Source organism: Zychaea mexicana (genome assembly GCF_025766255.1).
Source record: "Zychaea mexicana strain RSA 1403 chromosome Unknown BDB00scaffold_1, whole genome shotgun sequence".
Taxonomy (NCBI): Eukaryota; Fungi; Mucoromycota; class Mucoromycetes; order Mucorales; family Lichtheimiaceae; genus Zychaea; species Zychaea mexicana.
This window is the reverse complement of record NW_026516664.1, coordinates 665,619-686,090: the sequence shown is the minus strand read 5'-3', so window position 1 is coordinate 686,090 and position 20,472 is coordinate 665,619. Positions and strand designations below refer to the sequence as shown.

At 42.8% G+C, this 20,472-nt stretch overlaps 8 protein-coding genes across 8 annotated transcripts; all 8 read right to left on the bottom strand.

Annotated features, from left to right (window-relative positions):
• Positions 1 to 744: 744 nt before the first annotated feature.
• Positions 745 to 2,280, bottom strand: BDB00DRAFT_794921 (ketopantoate reductase PanE/ApbA C terminal-domain-containing protein). Its single transcript, XM_053121340.1, has one exon. The coding sequence runs from the start codon at positions 1,936 to 1,938 to the stop codon at positions 913 to 915; it is 1,026 nt and encodes a 341-aa protein (XP_052985897.1). The 5' UTR covers positions 1,939 to 2,280; the 3' UTR covers positions 745 to 912.
• An 877-nt stretch (positions 2,281 to 3,157) lies between these two features.
• BDB00DRAFT_948653 (ketopantoate reductase PanE/ApbA C terminal-domain-containing protein) lies at positions 3,158 to 4,708 on the bottom strand. Its single transcript, XM_053129552.1, has 2 exons — positions 4,409 to 4,708; positions 3,158 to 4,336 (listed from the first exon to the last, which is right to left on the bottom strand). Exons 1-2 carry the CDS (start codon positions 4,437 to 4,439, stop codon positions 3,273 to 3,275), a joined length of 1,095 nt encoding a protein of 364 aa, XP_052985896.1. The 5' UTR covers positions 4,440 to 4,708; the 3' UTR covers positions 3,158 to 3,272.
• BDB00DRAFT_753186 (uncharacterized protein) lies at positions 4,441 to 5,101 on the bottom strand (the record flags this gene model as incomplete). Its single annotated transcript, XM_053118674.1, has 2 exons — positions 4,441 to 4,761; positions 4,961 to 5,101. Coding segments are annotated over 2 exons (462 nt in total), but the record flags the coding sequence as incomplete, so codon positions are not given.
• Positions 5,102 to 8,320: 3,219 nt separating this feature from the next.
• Positions 8,321 to 9,225, bottom strand: BDB00DRAFT_10034 (uncharacterized protein). Its single transcript, XM_053116048.1, has one exon. It carries the CDS (start codon positions 9,046 to 9,048, stop codon positions 8,443 to 8,445), a length of 606 nt encoding a protein of 201 aa, XP_052985894.1. The 5' UTR covers positions 9,049 to 9,225; the 3' UTR covers positions 8,321 to 8,442.
• A 502-nt stretch (positions 9,226 to 9,727) lies between these two features.
• On the bottom strand, positions 9,728 to 10,504 carry BDB00DRAFT_866491 (uncharacterized protein; the record flags this gene model as incomplete). The annotated part of the gene is made up of 3 exons (XM_053126233.1): positions 9,728 to 9,896; positions 10,099 to 10,214; positions 10,334 to 10,504. The coding sequence occupies 3 exons, from the start codon at positions 10,502 to 10,504 to the stop codon at positions 9,728 to 9,730; spliced, it is 456 nt and encodes a 151-aa protein (XP_052985893.1).
• Positions 10,505 to 12,574: 2,070 nt separating this feature from the next.
• BDB00DRAFT_752909 (Catenin-beta-like protein) lies at positions 12,575 to 14,663 on the bottom strand (the record flags this gene model as incomplete). The annotated part of the gene is made up of 8 exons (XM_053118655.1): positions 12,575 to 13,041; positions 13,118 to 13,175; positions 13,303 to 13,390; positions 13,478 to 13,626; positions 13,742 to 13,800; positions 13,900 to 14,064; positions 14,139 to 14,232; positions 14,325 to 14,663. 8 exons carry the CDS (start codon positions 14,661 to 14,663, stop codon positions 12,575 to 12,577), a joined length of 1,419 nt encoding a protein of 472 aa, XP_052985892.1.
• A 701-nt stretch (positions 14,664 to 15,364) lies between these two features.
• On the bottom strand, positions 15,365 to 16,694 carry BDB00DRAFT_794890 (ZIP zinc transporter-domain-containing protein; the record flags this gene model as incomplete). Its single annotated transcript, XM_053121339.1, has 2 exons — positions 15,365 to 16,473; positions 16,529 to 16,694. The coding sequence occupies 2 exons, from the start codon at positions 16,692 to 16,694 to the stop codon at positions 15,467 to 15,469; spliced, it is 1,173 nt and encodes a 390-aa protein (XP_052985891.1). The 3' UTR covers positions 15,365 to 15,466.
• Positions 16,695 to 17,538: 844 nt separating this feature from the next.
• Positions 17,539 to 18,673, bottom strand: BDB00DRAFT_866488 (uncharacterized protein; the record flags this gene model as incomplete). The annotated part of the gene is made up of 2 exons (XM_053126232.1): positions 17,539 to 17,832; positions 17,936 to 18,673. 2 exons carry the CDS (start codon positions 18,671 to 18,673, stop codon positions 17,539 to 17,541), a joined length of 1,032 nt encoding a protein of 343 aa, XP_052985890.1.
• Between the last annotated feature and the right edge of the window lie 1,799 nt (positions 18,674 to 20,472).

Genomic DNA, 20,472 nt, shown 5'->3' with positions numbered 1-20,472 from the left:
CATAACCCATGTAACATCAAGATGTGCCTGAAAAAAAGAACATCCTTACATGGCAGTTTGTCCTATTATTCGTTAACTTCCACAATCCGTGAATTTCAGGTTTGAAATTATAGAGGGACCACTGTATTTGCGTCGTACCCATACTCTTTGACATATAGTAGTGTTGGATTACTCGGCCACATCCGATATAAATCATATTGTATTCATTCGATAAAGTTCTCTGAATTCGTTCTTGAGCTTTCTACACGTCTCTTTGTTATATAATTACATCATACTCAATCAGCTTATTTGCATTCCATTTTCTAATCAGTAGATTATTTTCTCATTTCTATACATATGTAATCATAAACAAAATCGTTTCTAATTTATTAACCCCTTCAAGGGTTCAGTCACTTCTGCGCCTGGGAAAGTGAATATCAAGAGAAGGTACAACACAGTGAAAATGGCGTGTATGCGCATTCTATGTAATTTTTTATAAGAGAGTCAAAATGCCATTAGTGATTAGGGTCGATGTCGGCAGATAAAGCTCCTGGCAGCTGTACCAGTGCACCGCGACGTTGTTGAGGGGTCGTTCTCGATTTGCGTTGCATCTATCTTCGGCGTTTCTTCGTTAATACTTGCTTTCATATCTACGGCAATAGTAATGACACTTACCTTCGTTAAAATAAAGAATGAAAAAGCTGGACAAAGTTTAGCAGTACTGGTTTACTTACCAAAAAAAATATGTAATTTTTTAATCTTTCACTTGCTTTATTCGATTTTATTTTCGGTGCTTCATGATCCTTAGTATATGGCACCATAAAACAACATTTCCTCTGATTTTTACTTTTTGAACAAACAAAATCAATACAACAATATAGAAAAGGGGAAAGTATGTATTTTTTATAGGGTTCTATTCATTATGGTATATATCTATTTAGCGCCTATACGGCATTCCTTTGCGTGCACCATCTTTACAAGGAACTCGTTGAGTGGCACAGGAACATTCCGCTCTCTTCCCAAACGGCATAAATAACCATTGATATATTCGATCTCGGTTTTTCGCTGCGCCAATACGTCCTGTACAGTACTACAGTGATATGGCCCAGATACCACCAGTGTATTATACACGCTATCATAAAGCTCGTCCTCGGTAGCATTTAGCTCCGTAAGCACCTGAGACGCTTCCTTGGAGACCCCACGCAATAATTGGAGGCCGTAAGGATTATCCAGAAGCGATTCATTGGTACATTCCAGTAAGGCCGCAACAGCATTAATCGAGCCGTTGACAACAAGTTTCCGCATGAGGCGTTTACGTAGCTCAGGCCATTGTACAAGTGCGACATTCAATCCGGGACATTCGGCAAAAGCTTGCATTAATGGCTGTACAATTTCATTTGAAGCACCAGGCATAGGACCCAACGACATCCCCTCATTCAATCCATCCCACCCGGAGCTATGCTTTACTGAAAATGGCTCGAGTCTTCTTGTAGCGTGCTTGTTTACACCAACGATGATGGATGGTCGTAATAATTCTGCATATTCGTCATCGCTCTTGCTGTCGTCGAGATTACCATTTATCGGCCATAATTTGCCAAGTAGTTCGTCTGCAACACCCATTCCATTCTGGAGTAAAACCAAAGAGCTGGAGCGTGACAAATGAGGCTTGATTGAGCGTACAGCTGCCAGCGCATGCTGAGATTTGGTCGTGACAACAAGGGCGCTTACAGGCTCGGTGAGGCTACTACTATCACCAATTGATACGGCATCAAACCCTCGTAATATGACCGGGTCCGGGCGATCAACGCGTCTGAAGGTGATTGCGCTTTGATACCGATTGCGAAATTCTTGCACAGCGCTTCGAGAGCGAAGAATTAGGGTGACATTATGTTGACGAGCACGAAGCTCGGATGCAACAAAGCAACCAACACTGCCTGCACCAAGGACATGAACGCGCATATGAATTTGCGATAATATAAGCGTTGAAGAAGAGAGTAGTGAAAGAAGAGGGAAAGTGGAAGTGTTGTAATGATGTGATTTTACCGCTCCCCCTCCACTGAATGGCCATATTAGTATTTAATCTATAAAAAGCTACATAGTGACACAGCTGTCTTTTCGTCCTGCTTTAAAGATTAGCTACAAACTGCGTCAGACCGCCGTTTAACTGCAACATGTAGCTGCCTTTGTCTGCCATGCACAAATGGGAGAACGTGTTGATAAACACATCGTAGCTATATGTATCGTTCATGATGATGATGATGCTGTTTACAGTAAAGGGAGGGTAGCTTTTCTTCTCAAGAAGATCGACAGTTCTCCAGTTTTCCTTTTTATGAGCGCAAATGATCAATGTCCAAAAAAAAATTCCATTTAAATGAACTTGTGGAAAACCAAGCCATTGTGGAACAACATAACGTCATTGTTGGTCCTTTTCTCTGTGTAATATTTTGCGGCATGTATTTTAGGAGCTATTATACAGTACTTTCCTGCATCGTGAAACGTCAAAACACAACAAGCCAATCAAGATTTTGATCCACCAATGACTCACCTTTTAAGTTTCTTGGCTATAGCAACTGATACTGCATTATAAATACGATCATCGTTGAAGGCATTACAATTACGTAGGTAGATATGTCTGTCATAAATAGCAGTAGTTTACGCAACACGATCGCACTTTAGTGTTGCAACGGTGTGTTACAACGGTGAGCTCGCTGCTGTCCCCATTCACTACTTTGCTATGCATCAATGCTATATATCAGCCTTTAGCTTTCCCAGTATAATTATCGGGGAAGAGAATATTTCACGAACATACAGCAAATCCACTTGATTATTAATACATACGTAAAAAGCAATGACATGCAGATCTACACAGCTGTAATTACTGCGTAGACACGAGTAAATAAACAGGAAAATAACAACAGCAAATTAGAGGATATCACAAACTGCTACTGAAAACCTGTGTAAATGCTCCAATAATAATATACAGTACATTGACGAGACTTACGCTTTCATTTAAAATTAAGAATGGAGGTAAATACTGGAGTCAATACAGATATCGTAAAAAGCTAAATTAAACAAAGCTGTCGGCGATGATGACCTCATTGCGACTGATATAAGGGCTGAGGCCTATCGTGTATCATATCGTGTGCACATGTGGCGGCCACAACAAACGCCCAGATTTCGGACTTCAGTGTCTTATTTGCACTGATAATAAAACCCTCTTGAGATGTATACTGCTGTGAGGTGCTTTTATTAAATGATTTCAAGAGAGGGATTTATGATTCAGACTAGTAACGCTATTTTGCATGAATCTGATGCTCCTTGGCATGAAGCAACAACACAAAGAACGTATTTGTTGGGACAGGGATATTGCGCTCTTTGGCTTTTCGGATGATGTAGCCGTTGATATATTCAATTTCTGTTAGGCGTTTTGCCATGATATCCTGGACTGTGCTGCATTTGTTTGGAGCTGCATCAACAGCAGTGCCGTGGACGATATCATAAAGCTCGTCTGGTGTTGCATCCAATTCAGGACTCAATACTTGAGCACATTCTTCACAAATCTGACGTATCAATTGACAGCCCTGCTCACTGGCAATATACTCTCCATTGGAGCACTCCAAAATACCAGTTGCCGCGTTCAACCCACAGTTGACTACAAGCTTCTTCATCATGAATTGGGATAGTGTTGACCAAGGTACAATTTTGGTGTTTAATCGAGCAAGTCCAATCATGCCTTGCATGACCGATTGGACCTGATCCCCTTGTTCTGCTCCAATTTCGGGCGATGGCGAAACAAAGTAGCCATCAGTAGGTTTGTCCCAACCGGCATTGTGAAGAATGTCGAACGGTTCCGTACGCATAACGGAATGGCGATTAACACCAATTACGATTGCGGGTGCCTCTTGTCGATCAGGGCCAGGCCATAGTTTTTCGAGCAACTCGTCGGCAACACCCATGCCATTCTGGAATAACACCAAGGTGCTGGATCGTGATAGGTGTGGTTTGATGGATCGTACAGCTTCTGTTGCATGCTGGGCCTTAGTGGTGACAATGACAGCATCCATATGGGTGTTGTATGAAGTGTCGCCGGCTACCATGGCATCGAATCCACTAATTCTCACGGTTTCATCAGGTTGGTTGACACGTCGATACGTTATCTCGTTTTGACGGCTAAGGAAATCCTGCAAGGCTTTTTCTGATCGCAAGACAAGAGTGACATCGTGTTGAGAACGAAGATCTACTGCAAAATGACAGCCGATAGCACCAGTACCGAGGACGTGATATCGCATTGAGGATGAAATGTCGAGAACGACGACGGCGACGACGATGGGGAACAAGGGATGAATAAAGCTACGACCTTTAAAATTAGAAAAATGAGTCACGGATTCGCTTTTATCGGCGATACCAAGCTTCGATTCCGACGTAATACCTAGAACGGCAGTGCATAGTGAATACATCATTTTAGTGAGCAGAACATATGAGATATACACGCCCCTGGCATATGCAGGCGTCAATATAACGACACATGTATAAAGAGGCTCGGTCCAAGTCCTTGGAGTGTTTATCGATCACTATAGTCACTCCACTGATAGCTTGCTCTGGAGTAACTGGTGCCTGGCCACCACCCATGTCTGTTTGTACGCATCCGGGGTCTATGACAGGAACCACACAATCCTCGTCGCCTAAGAAGCTGGCAAAATCTTTGATGAGGAGCACATTCTTTGCTGCCTTGGAAACCCGGTACGAAAACCCGTATGTGTTTACAGTAGTATAATATATAAGCTCATGGAGCCGTGGGAATTTTCTTGTAAAGATAAGCATAACAGTAGGTGAACTTACAGCAGTTGCATCGAAATCTGTTTTCTTTTCAAAAATTGATTGTAAGATAATCTATTCAGTGTACTAACGGTCTCTCTGTGATTCCTGTGTTGGCAGCAGCGGAGCATATAAAGACGCAAAAGAAAGGCATGTATATACATACCGGAGGCTTGTTTGAAGCATTGTTCAATTTGATTGATGCAAGAATAGAACATATATTGACAATGACGCGTGTAACTCGTTTGCGCAGTAACGGCATCAGAGTTTGAGTAACGTTGGACGTTCCGCCCATGTTAGTTTGAAAAGCTTAAACGTAGTTCGATAACATGATAATTTAAGCGTAAGAATGAAAAAACACAAAGCTTGAAAGATTCCAAGCTGAGCTCACTTGTTCGAAATATTATGTCCTCGTCCACCGTATACGCCCGAGTTATTAAACAACGCATTAATACCGGAAGGCGCTATTTGTTGGACTTGTTCAACTGCTTTTCTTTAAAATGATATTGTGAATTCTTCTGTTGTAAAGCAACTGCGTGAAACGGCCTTTCCACTCACAAGTGCTTGCAGTTACACAGACTTGCCCAGACGACATGCATATGCGATAGCCGTGTCACCCTTATTAGAAAGTTGTTGGACAAATTCTACATTAAATCCGTATGATGCACCAGATCCGACATATGCATAAAAACATAATCGTCATCGATTTACACTTCAAGTGCAGTTGTCGAGAATTTGTATATGCGCTCCTGGTAAAAAAGAAGGTAACGTTGTATTAATTTGTTGCTTTCCAAGGAGGGTCCTTTACAAAACTGCGTAATTTATAGCTAACAACAATTAATCTAAGCAGCTACAAATGAACGGACCCTCAAACAACGACATGACCTTTCTGCCATTTATAACCACCAACTTTTTGAACCGGATAATGGGCTTGAAGAGCATATATGTAATATAAAATGGTCGCCTTCAGATGCGTTTTCGATATCTTAATGCTTCCTAAACAGCATTTACAGTCATTCAAAGACATGTAAAAGTATGCTCGAGCGCTCAAAAGCCTTTTATATATTGGGATCACGTATTGCCTGCTTGAAAACTTCCACAATCTCCCCTAGAGGAAAATAGTGACATTGACCAACAAATCATCAAATGTTTCGACCGCTTCGCTCAGGTTGTTTCTTTTGAAGAACACGCCAGCGTCACAATAGGCGACCAGCGCTCTTCAGGCTTCGTCGAGTTTACCATACTGTTCTAAGCTTCGGCGCGAATGGTCAGGAACTACTTTTTGCAATGGCGTAAAGCAAGGAAGCCTGATAATATATTTGCTGATACTCCACACACTGACCGCTTGTTGATTGTACTACTTGCCATCGATGAACATAATCAACAGTATGTTTTGCATCGTGGATAATATGAAGAAAGACACTGATTGTGATTCTGTAACAGAAGTGAGAATGAGTCTTCCTTTTAAACGAGAGTACCCCAGAACTTGTATAGCTTGAACGCCGGGAGCACCATACCAGGCGATCGCAATCCAGGGAATAATGAGTGCGTAGATATACGGTCGCGATCATCGGCTGCTGCCTTTTATTAAGCATTCAGTTGCAGTTTACAGTTTGAGAGAGCAGACAACTTTGTGTATTTGGAACAAGAAGAGTTTATTCAACAACTTTTGTAATATGTTTCATATAGTAAAGCTCTTGACAATTGTCTAATTGCAATACTTCCAGTAACTACAGGATGTATCAACAACGAGGAGTTTGCACTGTTTTAACTTTTAAAAATTTTAATCATCCAAGCCCCAAGAAGTGTAAAAGGAGGCGATTTATAAAGAGAACGCAGTGCAAAGTCCAACAGGAGAACCAAACATCGTAGAATTGAAATGTTCTGATAGAATGACACATCACCAGCCCTCGTCATCTAGTCTGACAGCGCTATTACCCAATCGCAATAACAAAGGGTCCGTCCGATTTGCTAGCTCCGGTCGTCTCCGCAAAAGGCACTTGCCACACCTTCGCCACCGTATACATAGCAAATCAGCAACCTACAATAAAGTGATATGGATTGGGTCGAGTGAACCCTCAACATAATATTTATAGGTCGAACAGACACGACAGTATCACTTGTAGATATCTTGTCCGCCAGGGCAAGTGATGTGAGTCCTTAGCAATTTAGCAGCAGTTACTGCTTCCCAGATCGCACACGAGCACTCATCCATCGTTCTTAATCATCGTTGGCATTGTGTCTTTCTTCCTTATCACTTCTGATTGCGTTGCTCAGTCGCATCATTTTATCTCTTGTAGTTCACGTACTCGATGAACAAGTTGGCATTCGAAACGTACCTGTCTTTGACGCGGAGGCTGGGTGCGTGCACTGACACTTCTTCCCAAAACAAGCGGCGACAGTATCGGAGGGCACATCGGCATGGTGAAACATATATATAGCGTATCATAGGGTGATACATGCCGATCACTGCTGCCAACATATTTGACTTCTTGACGACGACTATCACTTACACATCTCCTTCCCCTTCCCTTTGCTTTTGTGCCAAGTTGCGTCATATGATATAAGCGGTCCATAAAATGAGCCAACCAGAGCCTTACAAATGAGAGCCAATCAAAATGATGGATTTCATTGAAGACCCGAGCGTGACGGCAAAAAATTGTCTGAATAAGAATACCAAAAACACCCCACCTCTCCCATTTTTTTTTCTTCTTTAGTTCCATTTACACAAACTTTATGAAGCGCAAAGTGTTGTGTGAATCCTTGACTTGGAAAGCTATTAGCCAGGTTGAGGTGGATATATTCTACCCGAAAGATGCTTCAATGGTAGCAAGGTTGTTGGAAGCATGCCCTAGGGCTGCATCAACGTAGTACAACAACCTTGAAGTATCTTTGTGCTTAGTTGACGTTGTGGGCACACACGGCACGGGCGCCACTAGTGAATGGCGAAGGTCTCTCATTGCGTAGCGACCATTCACTACCTGCGTCTTCGATCAGGTTTTGCTGTCTTCCTGGAAAAAAGAGACAGCAGGAGTTTTTCCCCTCTTTTTCTATTGGAACTTCCTAGAAAAGAGGGTTTCTCTTTAAAATACAATAAGAAAATGACAAAAAGATAATAATCAACAAGAGAAGCTTTCTATGTTTGATTATTATTATAACGGAAAGTTAATCTTTCGTTGGGTAATGACTTTCCAATTCACAAAGAAAGATCTCTCGCTTACTGATCGACCTTGTGAAGAACTTTGTTTGTGAAATGTACTATTTGAGATTTAGGATCTCTTTCAAGCGCATATAAAGCGGTGGCAACCATTTGACACCGTGCTCTCTACGCACGGACCCTGCTATTGTTCTTGAAAGAAAGAAACGAGGTTGCGTCCGTGTTTTTTTCTGTGATGCAAGATCCGTTTGAAACAAATGGCCATCAACGGCAGCAACTGAGACACGCTTGACTTCAAGCTTGACCGACTGCTGCGGATTCGCGTTGTCAAAGCTTGGTTTAAAAAGGCTTATACGATATTTTATAACGCGCTGGTATTGCAAGTAGGATGTTTTTTTTTCCCGCTATTCTCCGGTTTCCAAAAGTACCACTTTCCTCTTGACCATTCGTTTTTCGTAAACGGATTCCACCTTGTCAGTGGTGTTTTAAGCTCAAGTACGGGCAGGTACGGGCAGGTACGGGCAGGTACGGGCAGGTATGGGCAGGTATGGGCAGGTATGGGCAGGTATGGGCAGGTATGGGCAGGGGTGGTATAGTAGCGAGCCCAAATGTTTTACCACTTCCTCGCCGTTTTGCAGCGCGATTCCTTGGTATGGGAACTCGGTGGCAGTGATGGTAGCAATGAGTTCGCCAGGTTCGACCTGAGCGCTTTCGCCTGATAGGCTGACAGCTACCGTCGTGATAGTACCCTTTTGGTCTGTCCATGATGTCGGCATGACATAGATTCCTTGCAACACGGCACCCAATGCAGGTTCAATGTATTGTCCACCTGTCGCGTCAGCTTTAAACTCTAGTATTTTGATTTCACTAGGGCCCAACTTCAAGGTCTTTCGTTCTGCAATTGCCTTGGCATCGCCTGTTTGCTCGACCACGGACACAGGAATCAGATCAGGTTTGTCCTCTTCGAAGTTCGGCCCCTCGCTGGTGTTGGGCATCCAGTCTGATCTCCCAAAGCCTTCGTGGGTAGTTATCAGCACGTCTTCTGCCCTCCCATCATTTCTCGGGTCCGAAAATAGAAGCAGATTTTTCCTTGCCATAGGGACAGCATTTGCCTTAACAATGAAATGGAGCCCAAGAATGAAAGGTGTGTAAGGGTTTGCTGTCACCACAAATGAATGTGATACCTCCAACTTCTCAGAAAAAGGTGAGGCGGACTCGGTTCAAGGCTCCAGTGCAAAGTATCGTCGTGCCTCCAGCAAAGCGCAGGATGCGATTGGTTGGTGTGAGTTGACTAGTCAAATCAGCGGCTTCCATAACACTTGCAGGCATTACGGAGGTAAGCGATTCACCATCAATCAGGGCTTCAACCTCGAGATCCCCAATCATGAGCAGCACAGCTTGCAACTTTTTGATGTCTGGGTACAGGCTTGAGTCGATAGTGATCACCTCATTTACAGCTGCTGTCGTGCCCATGTCGGATGAGGTGTGCTTGTTGGCTTCTTCAACTTGACGCACCCGGCCGGCGTAAGGGCTGATGGACACCAACAGACTCCAGAAAGTTGTCGAACAGTGCAGGGGCATGAAAAAGCAATTGTGGTATAGGTACCGATATATTGGTTTCCCATAAGGCCTGACGCATATCGAAGCTTTTGTACCTTGTTGTCTTCCCCAAGAATCAGCGGAAAGCTCTTCACTGCTTTTTCTTGGATTGATGGATTTATCTTGCCGCTGGTTACTGACTGATCATCGGCTGCCTTCTTGGCTATCTTGGCTGCTCTAGCCTTTTCCAAATTTTGCAATCGTCGTCGTCTTGTTGTCTCTGTCCTCTTCCTTCTCGTCGTCTTTTCCTTCGTCGTCTGCAGCTCTTCGTCTTTTTGCTGATGTTGATGCTTTGGTGTTGTTAATTGCTAAACTCTCCAGCTCCTCCTCAATTGCTTCAATCAGGCTTACGGGCATTATTGTAGAAGGGTCCCTCATACCCGCCGATGAGGGCCCCGGCGAAAACCCGAACTTTCCTCCGCTGGCTGATTTTGAAGGTAAGGATTCTTCTCGCACTCCATTCAACTATGCATCTTCTTGCAGTACTAACATGGTTTCGGACATTTCCAAGCACTGTGACGTTTTCACAGTTGAAGCAAGAAAATGACCTTGTTGATTTTGCATTGTCGGCCATCATTTGCTTCATTTGGGCTTGGATCTGGTCCATGGCATTGGCAACCGCACTTTCAACGACGATTTGTACGTCTCCGGTTGATGAGGGGGCCTGGCTTGTTATTGTTTGAGCATTTCTTCGACTTGGTTCTGGAGTTGTGTCGTTCCTTGCTTGTGCAACGTTTCGGTTGCTTTGTTGTTGTTGTATGATACAAAATTGATGGGTTGTACCATCGCAGATGATTGTGATTGCTGATGCTGCTTGCCTTCTTCGCATTCATCCGGCCAGCTCAATGCCTCTGGCAGCTCGCTCAGGCTGTTTGCTTGTTTGTGATGAACATAATATTGGTACCCAGGCAGCAAGCCGTCGCATACAACATCGATTATGTCTTCATCTGTCATCTTTCCCTTTGGATCGGCTCTCTTTCTGAGCTTTAGCATGGCACAGAGGTAATTGTATGCAGATTCTCCTCTCTGTTGCTGACGACTGCGGTACTGTTCTCCATATATATAGTGTCGCGTTCCTGCGTTTGGAGTATGTATACATGAATCGCATGCGATTTAATAGGTTATGTATGATTGCTGCTTTCAGATAATTCTTTTCTAACATCATCCCACGAACAAAAGGAGAAAGAACATCTTTACTTTGAGTCTGATATCCTACTATAATAAAAGGAACACCAGCTACCAATGAACGGACCCTCAAGCAACGACATCGCCTTTCTGCCATTTATAACCACTAACTTTTTGAACCGGATAATGAGCTTGAAGAGCATATATGTAATATAAAATGGACGCCTTCAGATGCGTTTACAATATCTTAATGCTTCCTAAACAGCATTTACAGTCATCCAAAGACATGTAAAGTATGTTAGAGAGCTCAAAAGCCTTTTATATATTGGGATCACGTATTGCCTGCTTGAAAATTTCCACAACCTCCCCAAGAGGATAATAATGACATTGACCAACAAAATCATCAAATGTTTCGACCGCTTCGCTCAGGTTGTTTCTATTGAAGAAAACACTAGCGTCACAATAGGCGACTAGCGTTCTTCAGGGCTCCGTCAAGTTTACCATACAGTGGTCTCCCGCTTTTTGCAGCCCCACTTTTTGCAGATCCTCAATTTTTGCAGATTTTTTTGGAGCATACCCGCTCATCACTTAGTAAAATTGCAGTTTCCTCACTTTTTGCATTTTGCAGGCCAAAAATGGGGACCTGCAATTTTCCGCTATTAACTCGAGAGCCTGGGACACAGAGTCTTGAACCAGTGACATCTACATGTAATGTTGATAGATAGCGTCCTTTTGCTCGTCAGTAAGCTTTGGGTATTTTGCTTTTACCATAGTGGTGTGGAGGTGTCGATAGTGCAGTATATAAACATCAAGAATTAGACGACAGCCTTTTATATAAGAGTTGATTTATAATAAGTAGCCTCAGTACAACACCGACACTTTCAATTGGTTTACTATCATTGACACTTGATTAACATAATAGACTCAGTCTGTGTAACATCTCATACTCATCCTCACTTTTTGCAGTTCCCCACTTTTTGCAGTTTTTTCCACCAAAAACCGCTGCTGCAAAAAGCGGGGGACCACTGTACTGTTTTCAAGCTTCGGCGCGGATGGTCAGGAACTACTTTTTGCAATGGCTTAAAGAAGCCTGGTAATATATTTGCTGTTATATCTATTTCCACAAATTGACCGCTTGTTAATTGTACTACTTGCAGTCGATGAACCCAATCAACTGTATGTTTTGCATCGTGGATAATATGAAGAAAGACTTGATTGAAAGTCTGTAAAAGAAGTGAGAATGCCTCTTTCTTTTAAACGAGAGTACCCCAAAACTTGTATAGCTTGAACGCCGGGAGCACCATATTAGGCGATCGCAATCCAGGGAATAATGAGTGCGTAGATATACGGTCGCGACCATCGGCTGCTGCCTTTTATTAAGCATTCAGTTGCAGTTTACAATTTGAGAGAGCAGACAGCTTTGTGTATTTGGAACAAGAAGAGTTATTCAACAACTTTTGTAATATGTTTCATATAGTAAAGCTCCTGACAATTGTCTGATTGCAATATTTCCAGTAACTACAGTATGTATCAACAACGAGGATTTGAACTATTCTAAGTTTTTAAAAATCTTATTCATCCAAGCCCCAAGAAGTGTAAAAAGGAGGCGTTTATATAAGAGAATGCAGTGCAAAGTCTAACAGGAGAACCAAACATCGTAGAATTGAAAGGTCCTGACCAAAAGCGGATCCGTTTATGTATCCCATACCCCGAGAAATACTGCGACATAGTAAGGCCTAACAACACAGTTATGAGCAGAAGTGCATTCATAATTTTGCCAGTACTTGATGAACTTACAGAAACGACCTCAGTTGGTATGAGATCAAGAATAGCTTTCGACTGTAATGTTTGTAGGTATACACAATTTTATTTCTGCTTTATAAACAAATATATAATTTATTATCGCTGATCATCCGCTTCTACAGCACCACCCGTTGCCACTCGAGAAAGATAGCTGAAATCTGCCATCAATGCGGTTTCCTCTTCAATGATTCTAAAGATGCTGGAGATATCACTGCCTTGTCGCTTCAGCATCATCATTGTTCGTTCACGGATGCCTTGGTCTTCTTTGCTGAGCGCGGCAATCACCAAACAGACACGTTGCAATGTGAATAATCCTGCATCCAGTCGGCGTAAATAGAAATCGTCTTTCAAAACCTCGATATCTTCCTCATCATATTCTTCTTTTTCCTTTTCGATCTCTGCGCGAACACGTTGGTCTTTGCCCTCGTAAAATTCTTTCATTTCTAATAAGCGGTCAATCTTTTCGAAATTGTCGTCTATGAATTTCTTGACCAAACGTAATCGTTGGACGTCGTTTCGGGATAAGTTTCGCAATAATGATAGAATAATACACATGATATGTTCTGTAATAGATGGGATAATGATAGAGAGGTAACTCGTCAGTTTTGCTCACAGCAGTAACGGCTTTCTTTTTATTACCTTCATCTTCTGATTCAACGAATGTCTTGCTGTACGCCTTTTTTAACTTTTTGACACCCTAAAATTCCACATTTGTTTTAGCCAACTTACCACAGAAAATAAAGCTGCCCCAAACAAACAGAATAGTAATTCGTTACCTTGCCCATAAAGATAGGGAACAACACCTTGAGACCCATTGCATCCACAAATCGCAAACAGTTTCCACGACCTGCTTCAGTTGTCAAAGCGTAGTTCAGCACCTTCATTGCACGAATACGAGCAAGCGTTCTCTCTCTATATTTTTTTACACGCCCAAATAAAGGTACCCAAGAAAAAGTTAGTAAATGAAAAATCGTTATATAGATAAGATCAAGTACATACTTAAGCATTATCACCATTAGTTCGACACCTTCACCCTCTAAGAACTTTTCTTTGATTTCAGGTTCATTAAGTCCAGAGCATAACGCATTGAAAAAGTTCTCCACCATTTCACTTTCATCCTCATCCTCTGGATCCTTTTTACGATAACCCTGTAAACAGCAACATATAGTGTAGAGTTAGAGCAAAAAAATGCAACCATAAATAGTTGTATACCGTAACTAAGCTCCTAAAAGTATCTTGAGAGTAGTGCTATGTTGTACTTACTGAAAGTGCACGAAGTAAAACATCGACACCATTCAATTCTCCTAGCTTTAAACGGATATCTAGAGTAGAATGTTTGACCAGGAGCGAGGACATTGTTTGTAAGCACGTATAGTACAATAACAAGACCATCTAGTTCAAGAGTAGTTTATTGCTCTCACCTCGGCTTTCTTGTAATAAGATCGAAATGATTTCAGCGGCATATCCACGATTAGAATCATATCCTTTCCCTTGCACACGCTTCAACAACCAAGGCATTATCTCTGTTTTTAGAGCAATTCTTTCAGCCAGCTGAGGATCTAGACCTAATAAACTTTCCATGATTCCTAAAGCATGATATATTTGCGAATTAGATTCGCATATGCAGACACTTTCGTTCTTTTTCTTTTTTCTTTCTTACCCAAAATTTTGAATATGCCTTGTCGATCTGCTTCTTCCTTTTCATCCAAACGCTCAAGATTTTGGACAAGCAATTCTAACAATTCGTTTTCAAGCTAACACATACATATCCGGTGTATACAATTTTTAGCAAATTTCAAAAGATAATTAGGAACACGGAAAGGTGAGGGGAGGGAGTGTTGCTTACCAATGCATTTGCCAACGCCTTCATACCGTTTGTTGCTTCTTCTGATCTCTCCAATTCATCTTCACCGGTACCAACGTCTTCATCGATAAGCTCATTGATAAGATCAATAGCATCAATCGCGATATCCGTATTTTCATGGCTCAACAGCGACATAATGGATGGAACGCTTCCAAGTTTTACGATTTCCGGATATAAATGAGGTGCTTCGGTCAACGTCGCGAGGTTTTTTATTTCTTCGTCCAAATCTGCTTCTGACTCCATAAACTTTTCAGGCTGATCAGCATATCGGACACGTTGTTCTTGGTTCTTGTTGATGGCCTTTTCAAATTTCAGAATCATTTTTTTGACATTAAGATCGTTTAAAGAGTCAGGCTAGAGAAAAACAAAATATATAGACCGTTAGAGTGAGTGCGCGTGTATGTAATAGAGCTTTAGTTCAATAAATTCCTTACTTCTTCAACATCATATTCATCCACTAGATCAAGGAGTCGACTTTGTTCTTCTGTTAAACCGCCACCAAAGAATCGACCTTCGTCGTCGTCTGCGCCATCCATATATTCGTCATAACCGCCGTTGTCCATGGGATAATCGTCATCGTCCTCCTCCTCAATAGTAACTGCACGTCGCTTTTTGCTGCTACTACTGCTTTCACCAGCGTCATTATCTTCTGTTGTTGCTTGTGCTGAATATTGGTCCAAGAATTGTACATCGGGTGTTGCTGGCATTTTCCGTTTATTCCTGCCACTAGGGATGGCAGGAATCTATTAGTTGTTATTAGCCTTCTCTTTTTTCAGGTAGGCGTATAAAAGTAAAACGTTCATTCACAAAGATCGCTAACCTTGAACATTTCATCGATATTCATTTTATTTATAGTGGTGTATACGTGATCGCTTAGTGAAAAAAGACAGCCGAACGAAATAAATTCAACTGAATCGCGCTCTTTTCCATTAGCACGGTCAGTCGGAGGTTGTTATATATACGTGACACGAAGTTGTGCATTGGCAATAGGATATGTGATCGTAGTAGTTTATATGTAGTGGTATAATTCGGTCATTTTTATTTGATTTATTCATTCAAGATACCAGTAATATGTGAGATTGAGAGAGAGATTGAGAGAAAGAAAGACAATGTCTAGATGTTTTTTATGCACCTCCTTCGTTCCATGCAATAACAGCCATCAGGCTTAATCCAACCAACATGGCTCCAAACTCGGCCAAGGCCTGTCGACGATCCTTCTGCATCTTGCCTGTGACTTGCAGCAGCTCAGGAATAACGCCCACAGTTGCAATGTACATGAATCCTCCAGCTGTGAACGGGATAACCAAGTCGCTCCATTGCAATCCGGTATCAAGAATACCGCCACTGCCGCCGTGGTTGTGCAGCTCTGCGTGAAGCTTATCGTCCATCGATGCTGAACCCTCGTCACTACCGGCCCGCGAGACCTGCTCAATAACGATACCAATAATTGTGCCGAGGAATGCGCCCACGGCCGTGGTGAACTGTGCCATCATGGCGCGCTGCTTGCTGAAACCAGACTGGATGAGAATAGCATAATCGCCAACCTCGTGTGGGATTTCGTGGAAAAACACAGCAACGGCTGTTGTCGCGCCAACGCTCGGGGACGCATAAAATGAAGCTGCCATGGCCAATCCGTCCGTCATGTTGTGCGTAAAGTCGGCAAACAAGTTCAAGTAGGCACTCAATTTGATACCATTGTCAGTCTTGGCCTTATCATCATGCTCGTGCTCGTCCTTTTCTTTCGTGACGTCACCGTCATCGCCCTTCTTACGTTGGCGAAGACCTTCCGATTGCTTATCGTTGTCATCGTCCTTTTTATGAATAGCCACGCTCTCGTCCTCGTTCTTTTTCGTATCGTGATGATGGTGATGATGACCGTGTTCTTGACCATCTCCGCCATTAAATACGCGCATCAACTTGTCCATGACGAAAAAGAAAAACAGGCCACCAAAGATGCCCATGCCAATCAGTACGTTCTTTTGTTCATTTACATGGACAGCGGCGCCACTTTCGACGTGTTCTCCGAGAAACGCGTGTGGCAGCAGATGTAGAAAGACATCGCCCAACAAACCACCTATTTTTTTTTGTGGTTGCTCGTTATTAAGACATACGACCCCATGAAGAACAAGCACTCTAATTTCGGAGGGGAGAATAGTTTGTTACATGATGGAAAAGAGCTTTCTTACCAACTGCAAAGCTGACCAACACGTTTAAGGCGGAAGTGTTAATATCAGGTGGCACGAAATAAAGAAGCAGATTTGGAAAGATCGAAATGTAAGCTGTTGCCAGAAGCGAATTGACCATGGCGCTGCCTGGAAACAGGTAGGCAAACGCAGTTGCCTGGAACGACATGGTTGAGTGTGTGCTGTTGTTGGAAGGAAGGAAAGTGGGGGAGAGATAGAAGAAAGGCGTGGTGTGGCAGGATCCAGACCCCCTCCCTCCCCTCTCTCTTTTACCCCTTTCTTTCTCGTACACGGATCGTCATTTCATTCGCCGGGGTCGGGATTAGTTAGTGGCGCGTCTTCTATTTGAACCCTAATAGTAAAGCAGACCCTTGATGGTGTTGTCCGCATAAAACAAGGAAACTATGATAGAATTGGATCTTTTCATCTGCTAGATAGATTGGAAGCCTCGGGCTCGTCTCCTGCCTGCAAAGAATAACATAAGCCCTCGTGATGAAGGACTTTGCAGGAGGAGGGAGAAAGGCCGATGTTTAGCTCAGCACTGGCAAATCTTCTGGTTCAGTATACAGCTGCTGAGCAACAACTTAAACAGAACGGCCTTAATTAGACACCTACATGCATAATGTGTGTGCGTGATAACTTGATACATTAAGAGCTCATGTATGCTTTGACAGGCCTGTTGATTACCGTTGGCTAATGGTAGTGATATTCAGAGCAGTTGGCGAATGAGGGGCAGCTTGGTTAAAGTTTAATGTTGTTGGCATGAAGAAATGAATTGAGTGTATATTGATAATGACATGTTGTGTGAAGTGTGGGTCGTGGGATGATTGCTGCTGTTGCTGTTGTTACTGGGATATACATAATAAATAGGCGGGGGAAAGAAAGAAAGAGTGGGAGAGAGAGAGAAGGAAGAAAGCATGGAGGGTATACATCGCTTAAAGAGTTAGAAAGAACGGTATAGAGTGGAGAGAGAAGGAAGAGAAACAAAGAAAGAAAGGAAAACCTTGAAAGAATTAGACGCTGTGCTTTTTTCTTGCGGCAAAAGCCCTGCGCATAGCAATTTCTTTCTCGTCTAACTCGTATAACTCGACCTTGCTGGTCAGCGCCGCCTGTCCCTCTTCAATCAGAGACTGCAGACGTTCTTCCATGCGGGCAAACATCTCGTCTTGCTTCTCTTGGGCGGCCTGCGCACCAGGATTCGTTTTGGGAGGTGGGAGCGACTGCGTACGTCTTTTCTTATTCGATGCCGTCTGTGCTTGTGCCTGTGCTTGCGTTGGGTCGGTGGCGGACTTGGTGGGAACAGAAACCTATACCACACAACATTCCCGCCAAGGAAAGCTTAGTTTCATTATATCTATGGCATGTGCATGGAATATGCTTGATATCACTCTTTGTAGGTGTAGGCCATACCTCGGTGTTGTCGTTTTCAATAGTGTCATTATTAGGAAATTGGACCATTTTCGTCTTTTGGGCAGAGCGACTGCTGCTACGAGAATGTTGACGATGGTGCTGCTGATGATGGTTACTTTGTTGTTGCTGATGCTGTTGTGATACTGCCAGGGTTTCTGCCCATCGTTGCGTCCGTTGGCGTTTCGAGTCTTCTAAAAAGTCATGCTGTTTCACAACAGCGTCATGGTTGAGTTTAGGGGCATGTGTCTGTCTCCACTGTCTGATATCCAGCACGGGTTGCTGCTGTGTCTGTTGATGATAGTGACTTGATGCTGTCAGTGATGCTTGTGGAGCGCTATTATCGAGAGCACCTATCCAATAGTTGTAGGCCGTGATAGCGATGGCTGACGTAAAAATCAAAGCGTCCACTATTCTCGTAAATAACATTTCGATTATGTCGGATCGTGAAGACGACGACGATGTCAATGAGCTATTGTGTGAGCTTGACGACTGGCTGCAGGCGTTGTTTTCACGGTACCGCCGGTACAGGGCGGATATCCGGTCAGGAACCAAGTCGGTTGTTCGACCGTACTGTTGCTGGTGGTTGTGAATATTGAAATCATTCTTATTATTACTATGTCTTGGTACTGCTGCTGCTGCTCCTGCGGTGCGACCCTGGTGACCAGTTTCGAATGAACGGCGGGGTGACGATTGCAGTCCATTGAAAGCGGGAGGTTTCTCGGGATCAAAAAGGGACATATTGTAATATAAGACGGCGATTATACACACGGGGAGAGTGGGAAAAAAAAAGAGTGAAGAGAGAAAAGAAAAAGAGAAAAGTATAAAAAAGAAGAGGAAAGCGAAAAGTATCAAAGAAAGCGGAAAACGGAAAAGCCGGCAGGTTGCAGGCTCTTTTCTGTTCGCGTGATTACAGTTTGGACACGACTGGTTCGAGCATGTGAAAGTGTGCACCCAATCGCTGGGCTGATTGCCAACACTACAACGTTTGTATCTCTTTTTCACTCCTCTTGTTTCTTTTTTGTTTTGCCCCACTTTTCTTGTCGTAGAGATGCACAGAACGGGCCTACGAGAGTTACTCAAGCAGCGTGCTTCGTTACATACTATTTATTGTCGCATACTATGTATTGTTGTTGGCGAGAAGATAACAACTTGGAAACGAGAAGAAAGAAGACAGAGGACCGCACATAATCTCATTTTGATATTATGTCATCATCACCTTCATTACAGTATCATTGCACACTCCCCTCACTGTGCACTTTGCGTACGACAATGACAAGATATCCTTAACAAGGGTGAGAAGCGTTTCCACTGTAACGTAGCCAGAGGGGACTGTCACACCAATTTAGTTCGAATGCAGCTGAATGTGTGAGTGCATGCGCATTCTACAAGAAAACCTTGTCAAGAGCTCAATTCTTTCCAAGAACGACAATGATTTGAATACTATAGCCCGGACATGAATGATGCTCATCCTGTAGCAGTAGCAGTAGCAATAGATAGCAGCGGTTAAAGATAGTAAGATACCTGTATAACACCCTATGGCGAATAAAGAAAGCCGATAGAGATCAGCATCCCGCCACCCTCTATCTTCTTCGTGGCATGTGAGCAAAGGAATCTAAAAGCAATGTCTGTCTTCGGAAAAACACCTCACACGCCTACAGTAATAGCAATGCAGGTTGATATGCATGTAATATAGACACACCACAGGGATTATGCGGACCGTCTCTTGAAGACATATTAATCCTGGTGTTTGCATGTATATTGCGTCGTGATGCGCATAGCGTAAACGAGTTGACGATATAACGACGATGAAACATCAGTTTCATTCTCTATAGAAATGATATTGCAAATGATAAGGACCCCCTCGTCACTTAAAGAACTCTTTCAATACTGTTACTTCACACACTGGCTTTCATTTTGAGGTCTCACAAGCACACAAGATGCGTTGGTGAAAAAGAACTCTAATATTCACCTGGAGATGGAATATATTCTATTTTGCACCATCACTACAGTGTATGCCAGCAAACAAACCGATACTTTAATACTTCTAAATGGTGGTACGCGCATTTACCTCTTCAACAGCGCATCTTCCCGTTCTCTAAGACACTGCTTTATCTTACTGCTGCTGCTAATCACATATGGCAAAGATAGATCTCTCCAGAATTGGATACTTTATTATCTGTTGTCGGTACGATAACGGTGTATCTGTGTGCATCTCACCTCGATCTACTTGTGCAAACTTTTTCTTTTTTGGTCCGCACCTTAAAATTATATTGTGGCGCCACAACTTTATATTCGCTTTCTTTTTCGCCTTAACTTTCTTCTCTGTCGAGTAGACTACTGGCGAAATAAGAAATCCGCTTGGTTTTACAACCACCGGTCACGATATGAATCGAAGTATCACTGCTGTCAGTTTTGCATGGTTGTTGCTGGATGTCATCGTTAATTCTACATAGTAAGCTAAAATGCATACTTATAGACGTATTTTGGCCAGTCATCTAGGTTAGAAGATGTCCAACGGATATACACAAAGTACACAG

What these genes read in the sequence shown, in the direction of transcription:
- BDB00DRAFT_794921 (XM_053121340.1), bottom strand. Translation starts at nt 1,938, where the DNA reads ATGCGCGTTCATGTCCTTGGTGCAGGCAGTGTTGGTTGCTTTGTTGCA.
- BDB00DRAFT_948653 (XM_053129552.1), bottom strand. Translation starts at nt 4,439, where the DNA reads ATGATGTATTCACTATGCACTGCCGTTCTAG. An exon ending in ACTATGCACTGCCGTTCTAG is followed by an intron (nt 4,337 to 4,408) that starts GTATTACGTCGG and finishes CTAATTTTAAAG; the next exon opens with GTCGTAGCTTTATTCATCCC.
- BDB00DRAFT_10034 (XM_053116048.1), bottom strand. Translation starts at nt 9,048, where the DNA reads ATGGCAAGGAAAAATCTGCTTCTATTTTCGGACCCGAGAAATGATGGG.